This window comes from Mobula hypostoma, chromosome 5 (genome assembly GCF_963921235.1).
Source record: "Mobula hypostoma chromosome 5, sMobHyp1.1, whole genome shotgun sequence".
NCBI classification, from domain to species: domain Eukaryota; kingdom Metazoa; phylum Chordata; class Chondrichthyes; order Myliobatiformes; family Myliobatidae; genus Mobula; species Mobula hypostoma.
In genome coordinates, this window is record NC_086101.1 from 177,877,439 (window position 1) to 177,892,672 (window position 15,234).

At 41.8% G+C, this 15,234-nt stretch overlaps 1 protein-coding gene across 4 annotated transcripts in view; it reads right to left on the reverse strand.

Annotated features, from left to right (window-relative positions):
* The window catches only part of neil3 (nei-like DNA glycosylase 3), a 44,027-nt gene extending 35,018 nt beyond the window's left edge, over positions 1 to 9,009 (reverse strand). For 2 of the 4 annotated variants that reach the window (XM_063049449.1, XM_063049448.1), the window contains exons 1-2: positions 8,856 to 9,009; positions 4,139 to 4,266 (exon numbers count right to left, since the gene is read on the reverse strand). In XM_063049449.1, coding sequence (XP_062905519.1) covers positions 4,139 to 4,266; positions 8,856 to 8,948 — 221 coding nt within the window. In that variant the 5' untranslated portion in view covers positions 8,949 to 9,009. Of the gene's footprint in view, positions 1 to 4,138; positions 4,267 to 6,942; positions 7,058 to 8,440; positions 8,489 to 8,855 lie in introns of those variants that run through there. The other 2 variants (XM_063049450.1, XM_063049451.1) reach the window with 2 other exon arrangements.
* Positions 9,010 to 15,234: the final 6,225 nt, after the last annotated feature.

The window sequence follows — 15,234 nt, forward strand, 5'->3', positions numbered from 1 at the left end:
TTTGTCTCACCCAGTACCTACAAAATGATGAAAGTTCCTTTAAGAGCTAACATTTACAGTAAAACAGCCATAATTTCCTATTTTATAGTTTGGAAAACCCAATGGCTCTCTATTTGACTTGCCTGCTTTCCCCCCAACACTTACTGGGCATTGTTTCATGTATTCTTAAACTCACCATGGCTCTGTTCCCTGCAGTCCCTTTAAACTCAGAAAGTCCCCATTTCCTACTCATTTTTTAAATGCACTTGGATCCTGTTCCCTATGCTCTATTTAAATTCACTGGGACCTGCTCCCAATGCCCTGTTTAAACTCACCATGGCTTCCTTCTCAATGTTCGCTTTAAATTCACTTTGTTCACTGGAAAATAAATTTTACTCAGTGACACATATATCAAAAGAAGGTGTGTTGGTAGTCCAGAAAGTATACCAATCTAGCACCCAAGTTGAGGGGGCCAAGTTATCATAGTTTTAATGTATTTCGGTAGATGGCTTAATTTCCAAGTGTCCTCATTTTATTTGCGACACCTCTTAAAAATTAAGAGATGTAAAAGAATAACAACCTAGGGCACAGCTACCAATGGTTTTCAGGGATCTCAGACTATGTCATCAATATAGTCAGTCTGGATGTAGATCAGTGATGCCCAACTGGAATACAAGAATAACTATAGCTCTGCAGGTGGTGAGCACTTGTCATCACAATGCTTCTGAAACTTGGCAATCTCATCCGACTATCCAACCAACAGACATTATTTGGAATTAGCAACCAGGATGCCCAACAGTTCCTCTTGACTCATAGCACGGAACGAGTTCATACAATTTAACAAATGGCAAGTCAGGTACACCATCTCAACTTTCTCTACGGATCTACAGAAAACAGGTCGCACAATGATACAGCACTGGCTGGAACAAAATGGTGAAATAGAGCCTATCAATGAACTTGCCAGCCCCGAGGCTTCTTCGAGGTGTTCGAAGTGACCTTAGCCGCATATATGCAGTCAAGAACTATCTTTGGGGATTACGAGACCTTACATGATCGGTCAAACGCACCAACAGGAATAGTATAAAGGTAGCTTGCCGAACACCAGCTCTTTCCCAACTAACATTCAGATTCCAATCTGAGTCATTGTCAATGTGATTTTCGCTGTTGTGGTCATCTTCATTTTTGCCTCGCCATTCCTTTGTGTCCCACTACCGTTGTTCTGTGTTAACTTGCTGTTGACGTCAACATCTGATAGGCATTCCCAGTTGTGTTAGTTTTTTTTATTTTAATGGTGGATAAATATGTACGGCGCAACCTCCGTGAGTCTGAAAGCGGAGAAGCCTTGAAATTCTAATCGTGCTAAGGAACAGAAACAATGCAATGTTACTTACCTGAAATATGGTTTTATTCCATTCCTATCAGATCAGCAATACCCATGTATCTTATTTGTGATATTGTGCTGTCTAATGAAGCCATGTAACCATTACGGTTGCAGGAACACTTCCATATAAGACACCCTGTAAAGGCTACTTATAGTATTACTCAGGTTCAGAAGATACAGTAAAAGCACTTGAAAAGTGTTACACACTCAAGTCATTTGCCAAGAAAGCTAAAAATGACTTTGATAGTGGTGTCATAGCTTCTTGTAACATTTCCAAAATGATAGCAATGTGTGGAAAATCTTATAAAATTGGTAAAAGATTAATAATGCCTGCTGCATCAGAAGTGTTCTCAAAATGGATACCAGTATTTTAAAATCAATTCCTCTGAGTAATAACTCTGTAGTTTGTTGTATTGACAAAATGAGTGAAGACATTGAGTACTACCTATGCACAGAGCTACAAAAAAACAAAATTTGGGATACAATTGGATGAGACAACTGTGCGAGACAACAAGGTATTACTAAAGGCACATGTATGGTTTGTCAAAAACGGAAAAGTTTATCAAGAGGTTCTCTTTTGTAAAAAGCTAAACAAATATCAATAGAGAATTAATCTACAATGAGCTCAAAATGTATATTGAGGATAAAAGTATTCCAATTAGGAACATAATTTGTTGTGCAACATTTGGGATGGACACAACGACATCAGACCTAGGCAATGAAGAAACGGCGATGAGGAAGCAGTGTGCATGTGGCAAAATCTGCAAGAACGATCACGGCTTGAAGATCCACCAAGCGAGGATGAAGTGTTTGGCGGGAGCAGGAGCAACACAACGTGGAAGTATCCAAACTGGTGAGACGAAGGAGGGGCCAGGCCCGGAGTCACCCCATAGTGCCCGGAACCTCCAAGTGTTGTAAACTAATCCCTCTAACATGAAGTCTAACAGGAGGCGGATCAAATGGCCTGCAGCTAACATGACTTCACTGTGGAAGCAGTTTGATTATGATGTTAACCAAATTCTGGAGGCAACTGCGAAGGGAGGGGTTGATAGGAATCTGCAAGCCACGACAACAATTATTGTCAGTATCCCAGTGGAGGTTGGTTGTAGGGGATTCGTAGTCTGTTCTTTAGTTAGAGCCTTCAGCATTTTGGGCATCGAGGGAGAGAGGAAGAGGAGAGCCATCCGCAGTACCACCGATGTGGCAGAGAGGGCCTCAAGATGGCTTTGGCTCAAAAGAGGGGAGCCATGGAGTCGTAAGTAGCTAGCCATCTAGACACAAGCTGGGGTCTGATCAGCCCGGGCTGGGTCACCTGGAGGAGGTTGTATGATGTTGAAAGACCCGAAACACCTGATGATTCCAGGAACATCACTGAAGATGTGTCCAGAGGCATCAATAGATGTACGTACACAGCGGAGCACCATATATGACAGGCCACCATACTGGTTTAGTGGCATTCCAAGCCTGTTTCAATCAATTGTGCAATTCATTGTTAACATCCCGCAGCCAAAAACCTCAGCCAGTGACTTTTTTCAAGCATGACTCTTGTAATCTGTTATCAAGAAAATTAAGGCAAAGCCATTAAATAGTAGAATATTTTGCCAGTTATGCCAAGATAATGAAGAGTTTGAATGCTTGCTTCTTCACATTGAAGAGCGTTGGCTGTTAAAAGGCTGCTGCTTACAATGTTTCATTGGTCTTTTTGACACCGTGGTTGAATTTTTCCTCAAAGTCGACAAGGTAAGATGATTGAAATTCCACATGGAGATGTGGCATACCTAGTCGATCTGTATGACAAAATGAATATTTTAAATATGAAACTACAAGGTGAGAATTTCAATTTAATCCAGGCAAAAAGTGCAGAATCCACTTTTATCAGAAGATTGGAAATATATATGCAAAACATTGGGAGGAGAATGTTTTCAGTTTCCCTGCACGGAAAGCATGGCATTTTTCATAGATGGTGATTTGCAAGAGTACTGCTTATACCTGCAGTCAATGAAGAAGGATTTTCAGAATAGATCCAAGAATTTGAACGAGCTTGAAATTCCTGACTATGTAATTATGCCATTTCTTGGCAAGGTAGAAGAAAGGAAGAGAGCTTGCAAGAAGAAAGGATCAAAATTCAGAATGATAAAGCAGCAAAAATGCTTTTCAAAAATGTTGGGATTTGTGGTATACAATTGGTATGTGGCTACAGTGTCACACAAAGTTTTCTACTCTTTGGAGAAGAGAAAAACTGCTCTTCATTGCATTTCCATCCTCCAACCTTGATGAAAGAGGCTTCAGTGCAGTGAACCACATACTCACAAAAAAGAGAAACCGTTTGGACAATGTTACGCATGGGGACTCAAGGCTTTTGCTGTCACCACTTGAATCAGGTATTTCAACTCTTGCTAAAAACCATCAAGCTGAAGTATCACATTGTACAGCGGCTTTGATATCAGCACACAGGTATTGTGTAAGCTAGGTTTAAAGACAAATAAAAATTTAAAGCAGAATCATTTTTCTCATGTTAGCAAGTGATAGACCTGTTTTTCCACTATGGGGGGGCCAGAAAGTATATTGTATCTAAGAGAGGCGTTGGCAAATATGATAGTGCTTTAGTGGGGCATTCGCAAGTATGAAAGTGTTTTTGGAAGGAGCGTTGAACCAAAAAAGGTTGGGAAACACATGAAGATAATCTACTTTTCATAACTGCCCAAGATTTTAATCAAAAGTTCAGATCTCCCCCCCCCCCACCAATTTGGCAGAAGGAAATTGCAACAGATACACAACCTTAATGCAGTTTTCTCAAAATATATGAACAGCTCCTTTCCCAGTGTCTTCACACCAGTGTAAATCTTGCCTTTCAGCAATTCGATTGCTTGCAAACAGGAATCATTCCGTCCACTTAGCTGAGTAACCTGAAAGAAACAATAAAGGTAATGCACCACACACAAAATGCTGAAGGAACTCAGAGGGTCAACTACCATCTACTGCGGGAAATGAACAGTCAACATTTTGGGCCGACACCTTTCATCAGGATTGAAAGGAAGAGAACAGAAGCTGGTAGATGATAGGTGAATCTAGGTTGGGGGGGGGAAACAGTAGGTGTATGGAGGAAGGGGTAATAAAAGGGAAGAAATTGAGAAGCTGGGAAAAGAGGCAAAAGGCTGAAGGAGGAATCTGCCAGAGAGGACAGTAGACCATGGAACAAAGGGTGGAGGTGCGGTACTAGAGGAAGGAAAGTAAAAGTGGTAGGCAAGTTGGGGAGGGGAAAGAAGGGGTAAGGGGAAGGGGGACTTTTCCAGTTCTGATGAAGGGCAACAAAAGGAAACTGTTTCTCTTGCTAGAATTTGTTGTCCATTGATCCTGTTTACAGTTACTGCTCTACAAGTATGCCCACAGAAAAAGAATCTCCGGCTTGTATGTGGTTACACGTACATAGTCTAATAATAAATTTTACTTTGAACTTTGAAATACTGCCTGTGGAATATTTCTAGCATTTATTGCTTTTTTTCAAAGCAAACATATATTTTATATTCAATGTGGTGGTTAAAAGGCATGAATCATCCCACAAAGCCACCTATCATTTCTCATTTTAGCCACAAGTAACTTAAAGCCAAATATCAAATTTGGAGATATAGAAACACAGTAAACCAGTCAACCCCTCACTTAGCCTTTCTGCTGCCTGAAGCTCCGTACTGCCATCTAACATGATTACTATGCCAGCTTACTTGCAGTCTTGATATGAAACACTCTGTTCCTTAGCTCAAACTTGACTAAATAGTGACAAGCTGAGGAGGAAAAAGAGGAGCAAGACTGATTTTGTCAATCCCAATTAATCCCAGCACTGGAAACCAATGCACCTTGGTTAAATTAGTCATAGTCATACTTTATTGATCCCAAGGGAAATTGGTTTTCGTTACAGTTGCACCAACCACGAATAGAGTATAATTATTGTACCAGTAATGCTGAGGGCTGGACAACAGATCTAGAGGCATGAATTTAAATACCACTGCAGCAGGGTCATTTGTTATGTTCATGTCAAATGAATTGGATGATCATGGTCTTTCAATGATGCTGATTGTTCTTGGCAAATTTTTCTACAGAAGTGGTTTGCCATTACCATCTTCTGGTTAGTGTATTTACAAGACAGGTGACCTCAACCATTATCAATACTCTTCAGAGATTATCTGCGTTGTATCAGTGGTCATATAACCAGGACTTGTGATATGCACCAGCAGCTCATAACAGCATCCACCACTTGCTCACGACCTTTACCAGGGGCTAAGCAACTGCTACACCTTGCCCATGGGTGACCTGCAGGCTAGTTGAGAGTAGGAGCGCCTTACACCTTCTTTGGCAGAGACACACCTCTATCACACCAGACAAATAGCAGGTTAGTAATTTAAGTTAAATGGAATTTTAAAAAAATAATAATTTTGACCATGAAACTATCAGGATGTTATTAAAAAAAAACCCGTCTGGTTTACTAAACTGCCACACTTACTTGGTCCACCTTGTGGGATGACCCCAGACCCACAGAAATACAATTGACTGAGTGAATCTCCCAAAAATGATCTAGCAAGTTACACTCTGTTGCTGAAGCAATTGGATAAGATAACAAACGTCCATTATGTCCATGTAAATCATGTACACATGTATACTAATTGCTACACATCTATGCACATCACAAAACTACAGCCTTCATCCCATGGATTCTGTTAACTCTTCTCACTGCCTCATAAAAGCAGGCCACATAATCAAAGACCCCACCCAACCCAACCCCAACCCAGACATTCTCTCTTCACACTCACCCATTGAGTAGAAGATACAAAAGCCTAAAAATACATACCACCAGGCTTAAGGACAGCTTCTACCTCAGTTATAAGACTATTGAATGGATGTCCTGTACGATATGATGATGGGGTGACGAGCTTCATCCAGAAGTGCATCGAGGACATTGTCCCCCAAAACTCAATCAGGGTCTATGCAAACCAGAAACCCTGGATCAGCAGTTCCATGCATGCTGCACTCACCGCACAACACAGAGTTTTCCTCACCGGAAACTACCGGAAACTCAAGAAATGCAGCTACGATCTATGCGGTCATCGATGCAGCGAAATAATAAAAGGACAAGATCTAGATACAACTCTCCAGCAACAACACAAGCAGCTCACGACAAGGTCTGCACACCATCGCAGACTTCAAAGCTAAGTGCAGTGGTGTTTCTAACATCGCTGCCTCTCTCCCAGATGAGCTAAACCTTTTTTATGTTTGGTTCGATGTAGCCAACACTGAGCCCCTAAGGAAAGTCGCCGATGCGACCTGCACTTTGGTCTTCTCTGAAGCTGAAGTACACAGGTGTTTCCAATGAGTGAACAGCCGCAAGGCTGCAGGACTGGACGGCATCCCAGGGCGGGTACTCAGAGTGTGTGCAGCACAACTGGCTGGTGTGTTTGCAGACATTTTTAACCTCTCCCTCTCCCAGTGGAGAGTGCCCTCCTGCTTCAGAACATACACTATTGTCCCTGTACCTAAAAAAGCCCGAAGACCAAGGTAACATGACTGAATGACTGGCGTCCTGTCGCACTCACCTCAATAATAAGCAAGTTCTTTGAGAGGCTGTTCAAGAACTACATCTGAAGCATGCTACCACCCACAGTAGATCCGCTACAATTTGCCCACCGACACAACCGATTGACAGAGGTCGCAATAGCCACAGGTCTGCACACCGTCCTTGCACACCTGGAGAGGAGGGATGTTTATGTCTTGGACTTCAGCTCAACATTCAACACCATAATTCCTTCCAAGCTTGACAAGCTCAGTGACCTTGGCCTTCACCCTGCCTGTCAGATCGCCGGCAGGTGGTAAGAGTGGGCTCCCTCACCTCTGCTTTTCTAACCTTTAACAAAGGAGCCCTCCCAAGGCTGTGTCTAAGCCCCCTCCTTTACTGTGTGTACACCCATGACTATGTCAGCACCCACAGCTCCAATCTGCTAATTAAATTTGCAGACGATACTACATTGATAAGCCTTATCTCAAATAATAACGAGGCAGCCTACAGAGAAGATATCATCACCCCGGCACAGTGGTGTCAAGAAAACAACTTCTCCCTCAATTTAATCCTATTTACCAGTCTTAGGGCCATAGCCTTCAATGTCCCAGCAGTTTCAAATTATCATCCAGATACTTTTTAAAAATATTGTTAGCATACTTGTCTCCACTACCCACACAAAATAAGAGCTCAGGTTTCAACCACCCTCTGGATTAAGAAATTCTTCCTCAGGTCTTCTCTAAACCTCTAAGACTGCAATTGAAACATGTACCCTCTGCTATAGGGAGAAGTTTCCTACTATCAACCCCAAGTCCAAATCCTAGGTACCTCTATCAGGTCCCTCTCAGCTCCTGCACTCAAAGGAAAATAAAACCACCTAATTCAGTCTCTTCTTAACTAACACTCCATTTCAAGCAATGTCTCAGTGAATAATTACTGCATCCTTTCTAATGAAATCACATTCTTCTAAGCATAGCCAGCAAAATGTATATAATACTCCAGCTGTGCCTTGCGCAATGTTTTAACGTTGCACCACAACCTTCTTGTTCTTATATACTATACCAGATCTACATAATGCAAGTATCCTATATGCCCTCTTCACCACCATATCTAGTAATGCTATTGCCTTCAGGGACCCTTGGACTGGTACACCAAAGGACCAGTAGTTCTTCAATACTCCCTAGGGGCCAACCATTCCAGCCATTGTACATAGAGGAAGACAGGATTTATCAGGTGAAAATAAAGGCCAATAAATGCTGGTTTTGTCAATGGTGTAAGTGAAATCAAAGGTGCAATAAACAAAGTGAACTCACTTTACTGTAATATTCTAAATGTTATTATAGCAGTACTCCATTTCTTAGATTTCATTGTCTTCACTCTATAAAGCACACAGCCAAAATATAACTTTCTCTACTTACATTACTCTATTTGCAATTTTCTGCTCATAGTAATGTACTTGTGGAGCATACATGATTTTTTTTTGTAAAAGTAGCTAACCACTTTATGTACATCTTGATTGTCTTATGCACCGCCTGTACCTGCTGTCAAAACTGTCCGTGGACCTGCTTCTTGTCATCACCCACTGCCTGTTTGGGAGAAACGGAATTAACATTTCAGATTGATAACCCTCTATAAAACTAGAAATGTTAAGTTTTTAAAAAAAAACTGTTGAGCTGCCGGAGAAAGAGAAATGTTTTGTCTCTTTCTCTATTTACACTCAAAGGCAGACCAGCCATGAACAAGTGGCCAGCACCGAAAGAATCTATGCGACCTGGACCGCTAACGTGAGAGCGCGAACGCCGACTTCTCTAACTTCCAGTAACCATTCTCTGCCTGTTGTGGCTCCTGTCATTTCCCGGAGCCCGTGTCCCCAGTCTGCCTGCTCCCGTTTTCCTGTCTCCCTCAGCATTCGACCGACCGCGAACACCCGGGCCTCGCCGGGCGGCCACTCACCGCGCTCCCTCGCAGCCCCACCACCCGCTGTCCCGTCCGGACACGGCTCCGGATCTTCTCCCCATTCAGCGCACACCCGGGTCCCTCCACCATGGCGATGCCGGCGTCAGCAGCGGCGGAACAACCGGAGGCGGAGCAGGTGCGGAACCCGCCAAATTTGTTCAACCGCTGCGCAGGCGCAGTCACGGCTCGGCAGAGTCGGCGGCGGAACCGAGACTCTCGGCTGTTAACGCGCACATACATAATTCTGAGGGGTCTCAGCAGCAGCTGTGGAGAGAAATAAACAGTCGACGTATCGGGCCGAATCCCTTCTTCAGGGGAAGAAGGCAAAATAGGAATGTGGCGGAGGGGAAAGAGTACAAGCTGGCAGGTGAGCAGTGAGTCTAGGTGATGAGGAAAGGGGTAAAGTGAGAAACTGGGTGGCGATGGAAGAGGTAAAAAGCAAAGAAGAAGGAATCTGATCGGAGAGGAAAGTGGACCATGGGAGATAAGGAACACGTTAGGGCAGCAGAGAAGAGAATGGGGAATGAGTGAATAAGGAGGGGAAGGAAATTAATGGAAGTTGGAGAAATGGATGTTCATGCCATTATTACCCATGAAATATAAGGTGTTGCTCCTTCTGAGAGTTGCCTCGTTGTGGCAGAATTGTCGGAATGGGAATTGAAATTGAAATGGTTTACTGCCAGGAAATCCTGCTTAGTAAGGATGGGGCAAAGATGCTCGACAAAGAAGACCCCCATTCTACATTGGTGCTTACCAATGCACCAGATATAGTAAACGACTCCAACAGATTCACAAGTAAAATGCTGCTTCACCAGGAAGGACTATTTGGGGCCTTGAATGGAGGTGAGGAAGGATATGCCAGGAGGGAGATAGTAGGGAGGGACAAGTGGACAAGGGAATCATGGAGAGAACGATCCCCTGTGGAAAGTGGAGAGAGGAAGGGGAGTAGGTGAAGATGTGTTTGGTGGTAGGTTCTGTTGAAGATGGAGGAAGTTGTGGAGATTGATGTGTTGGATGTGGTGAGGACAAGAAGAATGCTATCTCTATAAAGACAATCAGGAAGATGGGGTGAGTGTGGATGCCTGGGATGAGGGTGAAGGCAGGATCAGTGGTGCAGGAAGGTAAATCCCATTCTTTGAAGAAGGACAAAGAATGTTCTGAAAAGGAAAGCCTCATCCTGGGAACAGATATGGTGGAGACAAAGGATCAGACAAAATGGAATGATATTTCTACATGAGACAGATTGGGAAGAGTTATAAACGCAAACATGAGGAAATCTGCAGATGCTGGAATTTCAAGCAACACACATAAAAATTGCTGGTGAATGCAGCAGGCCAGGCAGCATCTATAGGAAGAGGTACAGTTGACGTATCGGGCCGAGACCCTTTGTCAGGACTAACTGAAAGAAGAGATAGTAAGAGATTTGAAGGCAGACTTCAAATAGAAATATAAAATAGAATCTTTTCGGAATAAATAATAACACCAAGGAATTAAAGCTGCTGACCCTCTCCGCCTCTGATCCTCTGGTGAGGATTGTCATGAACCTTTGGTCCCCTCCTTCTGAAGTTAATAATTAGCTCCTTGATCTTGCTGAGATGAGTAAGAGGTTATGGCATCGCTCAGCCAGATTTTTAATGTGCTAATTGGTCACCAACGTTGATTTGACCTATGACTGTGGTGTCATCAGTAAGCTTGAAAATGCCATTGGAGCTGTGTGTAGTCACACAGCCAGTGTAAAACAAGTAGAGCAGCGGGCTAAGCACACAACCAGGTGCCGCACATGTGCTGATGGAGGAGATGTTGCCAAACCAAGCTGGAAGTTTTTAAAAGAGGCCATGAAATATCATTAGTGATTGGGATTAAGGAGACCCGCAGGCATTTTACACATGTACAAAACACAACAGGCTAGCCAGGGAGAGGGTAGCACACTGAAGACCCACACTCACTGATTCAGAACCAACCCCTTCCTCTCTGCCATCAGATTTCTGAATGGTCCATAAACCTTGTTCCTTTTTTTAAATGCATATTTTTATAATTTATAGTATTTTTATGACTTTGCATTGTACTGCTGCTGCAAAACAACAAATTTCACATAATGTAAGTCAGTGACAATAAATCTGATAATAATTCTGATTTTGATCACAAAGACAAAGGAGAGAATTTGGCTGGAGCCAAAGAAGGAGGGTGAGATACTAAATGAGTACTTTGCATAGATATTCACTTAGGAGAAGGACATAGGGATAGTGACATCAGGGAGAGGTATGCTGATATCTCAAGTCAAGGAGGAAAGGTTGAATTTCTGAAGAATATTAAGTAGGATTCATTCCAACTTCTGATGGGATTTATCCTAGATTATCTACAGGGACAAGAGAGGTTTCTGGGACCTTGGCAGAGATCTTTATATGATGGCTTTGGTGTTGGTTAGGAAGGGAATTTCGATACTTGGGCGCTTGACAGCTCAAAGCATAGCTAGTAATAATGGAGCAATTACATTTGGAAATAAGCGTACAGAGTTGGATGAAATGTGAGATTCAGGAGAATTGCAAATTAGCATCTGTGGCAAAGGTGAGACAGGGCCTTTGAGGAGTTGAAGGCAAGGATAACAATTTTTAAATTGTTAAGGTTTTAAATTTAAGGTTCAAAGTAGATCAGTGAGAACAAGGGCAAAACCGCCTTGATAACAATTAGGACACCTGCAGCAAAGTGAACAAGATCACTTTGTGTTAAATCTCTAAATATGTTTTTGAGTATTTTATCTGCACTATTGTATTTTAACAAATTTATATTCAAACTCTGAAATAATTGGGATGCATTAGAATCATTTTCAAAGCACTTGCTATGTATTTTTTGTATTTTTATATGGAAATTAAATAGTTTTTGTGCTTTTTTAAAAAATATTCTAGTCATTAGGAACTAAAATTGTGTCCAGCTAAAAACTGTTCGGCTCACGTAAATAGTCCCATCTCTTTGTTGTCTTACTTTATGTAAACTTACTTTATGTAAATTGCAAGTGTTTTAGCTACATTTTTAATTTTACTGCGAAAACTGGCAAATTATATATATGCCAATTAATTCTTTTATTTTTATTTTTCTCCATCTTCAGCCCTCAATATGTGTTACTAAGTTTTTTTTTCAGGAACTTAGCTAAAGTTACCTCACAGCAAACAAAATAAATTGAAATATATTAAATAGTTTTTGTCAATTTGAGGATAACATTGTCCATGCATCAGGATGTAGGTCTTTCAGTTGGTAACAAAAACATTTGCTTTGGATCTATGCTTCTATTGCTGTTTCATAAATCAAGATTATATTTTAAAGAATTAGATTTCCAGTGATTTACTTTCAATTAGTGTTGTTTATATCAATTGTTTAAAACATTTCACATATTGCTTAATGTCAGACTGGCTTCTTTCCACTTCATTCTGTACCACACCAGTGTTTTTCTCAGTTCTGCATCAATGTTTTGAATTAATACGTTTTACTGGGGCATAATTGGAACCATTTTTGTACTTTCTGTGACAAAATGCTTAACTACAGAGAGGATGTTTGATTCTGGAAAATATGTGACTGTCAGAACCTAACATGAGCATCAGGTCAAGCTGGAATGAATCCAGAGCCAATATATCAGCAGTTTTGTCTCAACTCTGTTCAAAATATTGGAATAACATTACATTTTCCAGACTGGCCATCCTGTGTGTGGAAAGGGTGAAGAGAGAATGATTATTTATGTTTTCCATGCTCAAACTGCGGCCAGAACATCATTTGGCTCCCTGAAGGCAATGAAACCAAATGTCAGAAAATGGATGTAACTGGAGATTGATATTTATTGATGTGCAGATTTTATGGAGAACATTTTAGTCGATTATCCATCAGGATCTCTGTGTCTTTAGCAAGACCAATGTTTCTTGGCATTCCTAATTGTCCTTGAGTGATATGCTGCTTCTTGAATTAGTCTAGTTTGCTGCTGAATGCTCCTACAGTACTGTCAAAAACTCAAAAAAAAAACAGTAGCAACACTTGGCCAGCAGGCCCCTCTAGCCTGCCCTGACATTCATTGAACATGGCTGATTAATGCTGGCCTCAATTTCTCTTCCATTATCATCAATACCTCTATTTATCTTGAATATTTATCTATCTCCACCTTAAGTAATGATCTGACGTTCACCAGCCTTAGATGCAGAGGATTTCCAGAGACTGACTACCTCTTAAAGAACAAATTACTACATACACCAGTTTTAAATGATTGGCCCCTTATTTTGTGGTCCTTGTTCATGGCTTTCCCAGTAGCGAGGGAGCGCCATGATTTCCACAATGTATAGGCCAGAAATAAACTTTCAAGTCAATATACTGTATGACTTGGAGCAGTAAAAAGCAAATATTGGCTTTCCCATGTGCTTGATGCTTTAGGTAATTTTTTGCTATTAGAGGTTTTGATATTGGAGTTTGGGAGGTGCCGCTGGAGTAGTCTAGGAGAGCAATCGCACTGCCTTTTCTAGATGGTATACAGTGATGCCAAAGCACATTGGTGGTGGAAATAATTAATGAATAGAATGGGGGGGACGGTGGAATGCTATCAAATGTGCTGCTTTATCCTAGATAATATTGAGCTTGTGGAGAGTTGTTAGAGCTACATCAATCCAGGCAAATGAAAAATGTTCTGTCATAAATCTTGTGGAGAGTTGTTAAATCTACATCAATCCAGGTAAATGAAAAATGTTCTGTCATAAATCTAACATGGTTGTAGATGTTGGAAAGGTTTTGAGGTGTCTAAATTGAGTCATTCATGGGAGCAGTGTCTTGTGACTAAGAGCCTCTGCTCTTGCGGGGCATTTGTGTGGTTAGCCAAATGAATTTCTGGTTAATGGTAGTTGATGGTGGTGAAGCCAATGATGAATAATATCATTGAATGCAAAGGTAAGCTTGTTGGAAATGGTCACCCCTAACACTTTTGTGGAGAAAGTGTTATTTACCATGTCTAAATATTGCCTAGATGTTGCTGTATTTTTGCATTGACCAGTTCTTATATTGAAGATTTGCAGACAAAATAGAATACTGTGCAACCAGCATCAACCACTCCACTTCCGACGGAAGGAAGATCATCGTGAAGCAGCTTAAGATGGTTTGGTCTTGGATGCTGAACTAGAGATCTCCTGCTGTGGTAAACTGTGGCTTTGATGATCTACCCTCAATGTTCACAAACATTTTCCTTTGCGTGGGATATGACTTCCGTTCTTGAAATATTTTCTTCTTGTTGCCCATTGATTTTAGTTTTAGTCTGATCCTTGTTGATGCATTCAGTCAAAAGATGCGTTGATGTCAGGGATCTAGAATTCAGTTCCTTGGTCTTTTTTTGGATCAAAGCAGAGATAAAATTTGAAGCCAAATAGTCCTAACCCAAACTAGGCCAAGATAATGTTTTCAAGGAGAAATTACTCATTGATATATTAGGGTTAGGGTTAGGGTTCTTCCATCACTTTGCTTCCATCACAACCGATCAACAGACGACACAATAGCTACTGCTCGACATACTGTCCTTACACATCTGGAGAAGAAGGATGCTTATGTGAGAATGCTGTTCTTGGCCTACTTTTCAGCATTCAACACCATAGTTCCATCCAGGCTTGACAAGAAGCTCAGAGACCTCGGCCTTGACCCTGCTTTGTGCAGCTGGATCCTGGCTGGCAGGTGGTAAGAGTGGGGTCCCTCACCTCCACCCCTCTGACTCTCAATTCAGGAGCCCTCAGCACTGTGCACTAAGTCTCCTCCTTTACTCCCTGTATACCCATGACTGTGTTGCCACCCACAGCTCTAATCTGCTAATAAAATTTGCCGGTGACACTACATTGATTGGCCTTATCTCAAACAATAACGAGGTGGCCTACAGAGAAGAAGTCATCTCTCTGACACAGTGGTGTCAAGAAAACAATCCCTCAATGTCTCAAAAACAAAGGAGCTGGTTGTGGATTACAGGAGGAATGGAGACGGTCTAACTCCTATTGACATCAATGGATCTGGGGTTGAGAGAGTAAACAGCTTTAAGTTCCTCAGCATCCACATCACCAAGGGCCTCATGTGGTCTGTACACACCAGCTGTGCGGTGAAGAAGGCACAACAGTGCCTCTTTCATCTCAAATGGTTGAGAGAGTTTGATATGGGCTTCCAAATCCTAAGACCTTTCTACAGGGGCACAACTGAGAGCATTCTGACTGGCTGCATCACTGCCTGGTATGGGAGCTGTACTTCCCTCAATCGCAGGCCCAGCGCATCTGTAGTTGTGAACTTCCCATGATTCAGGACATTTACAAAGACGTGTAAAAAGGGCCCGTAGGATCATTGGGTACCCGAGTCACTCCAACCACAATCTATTCCAGTTGCT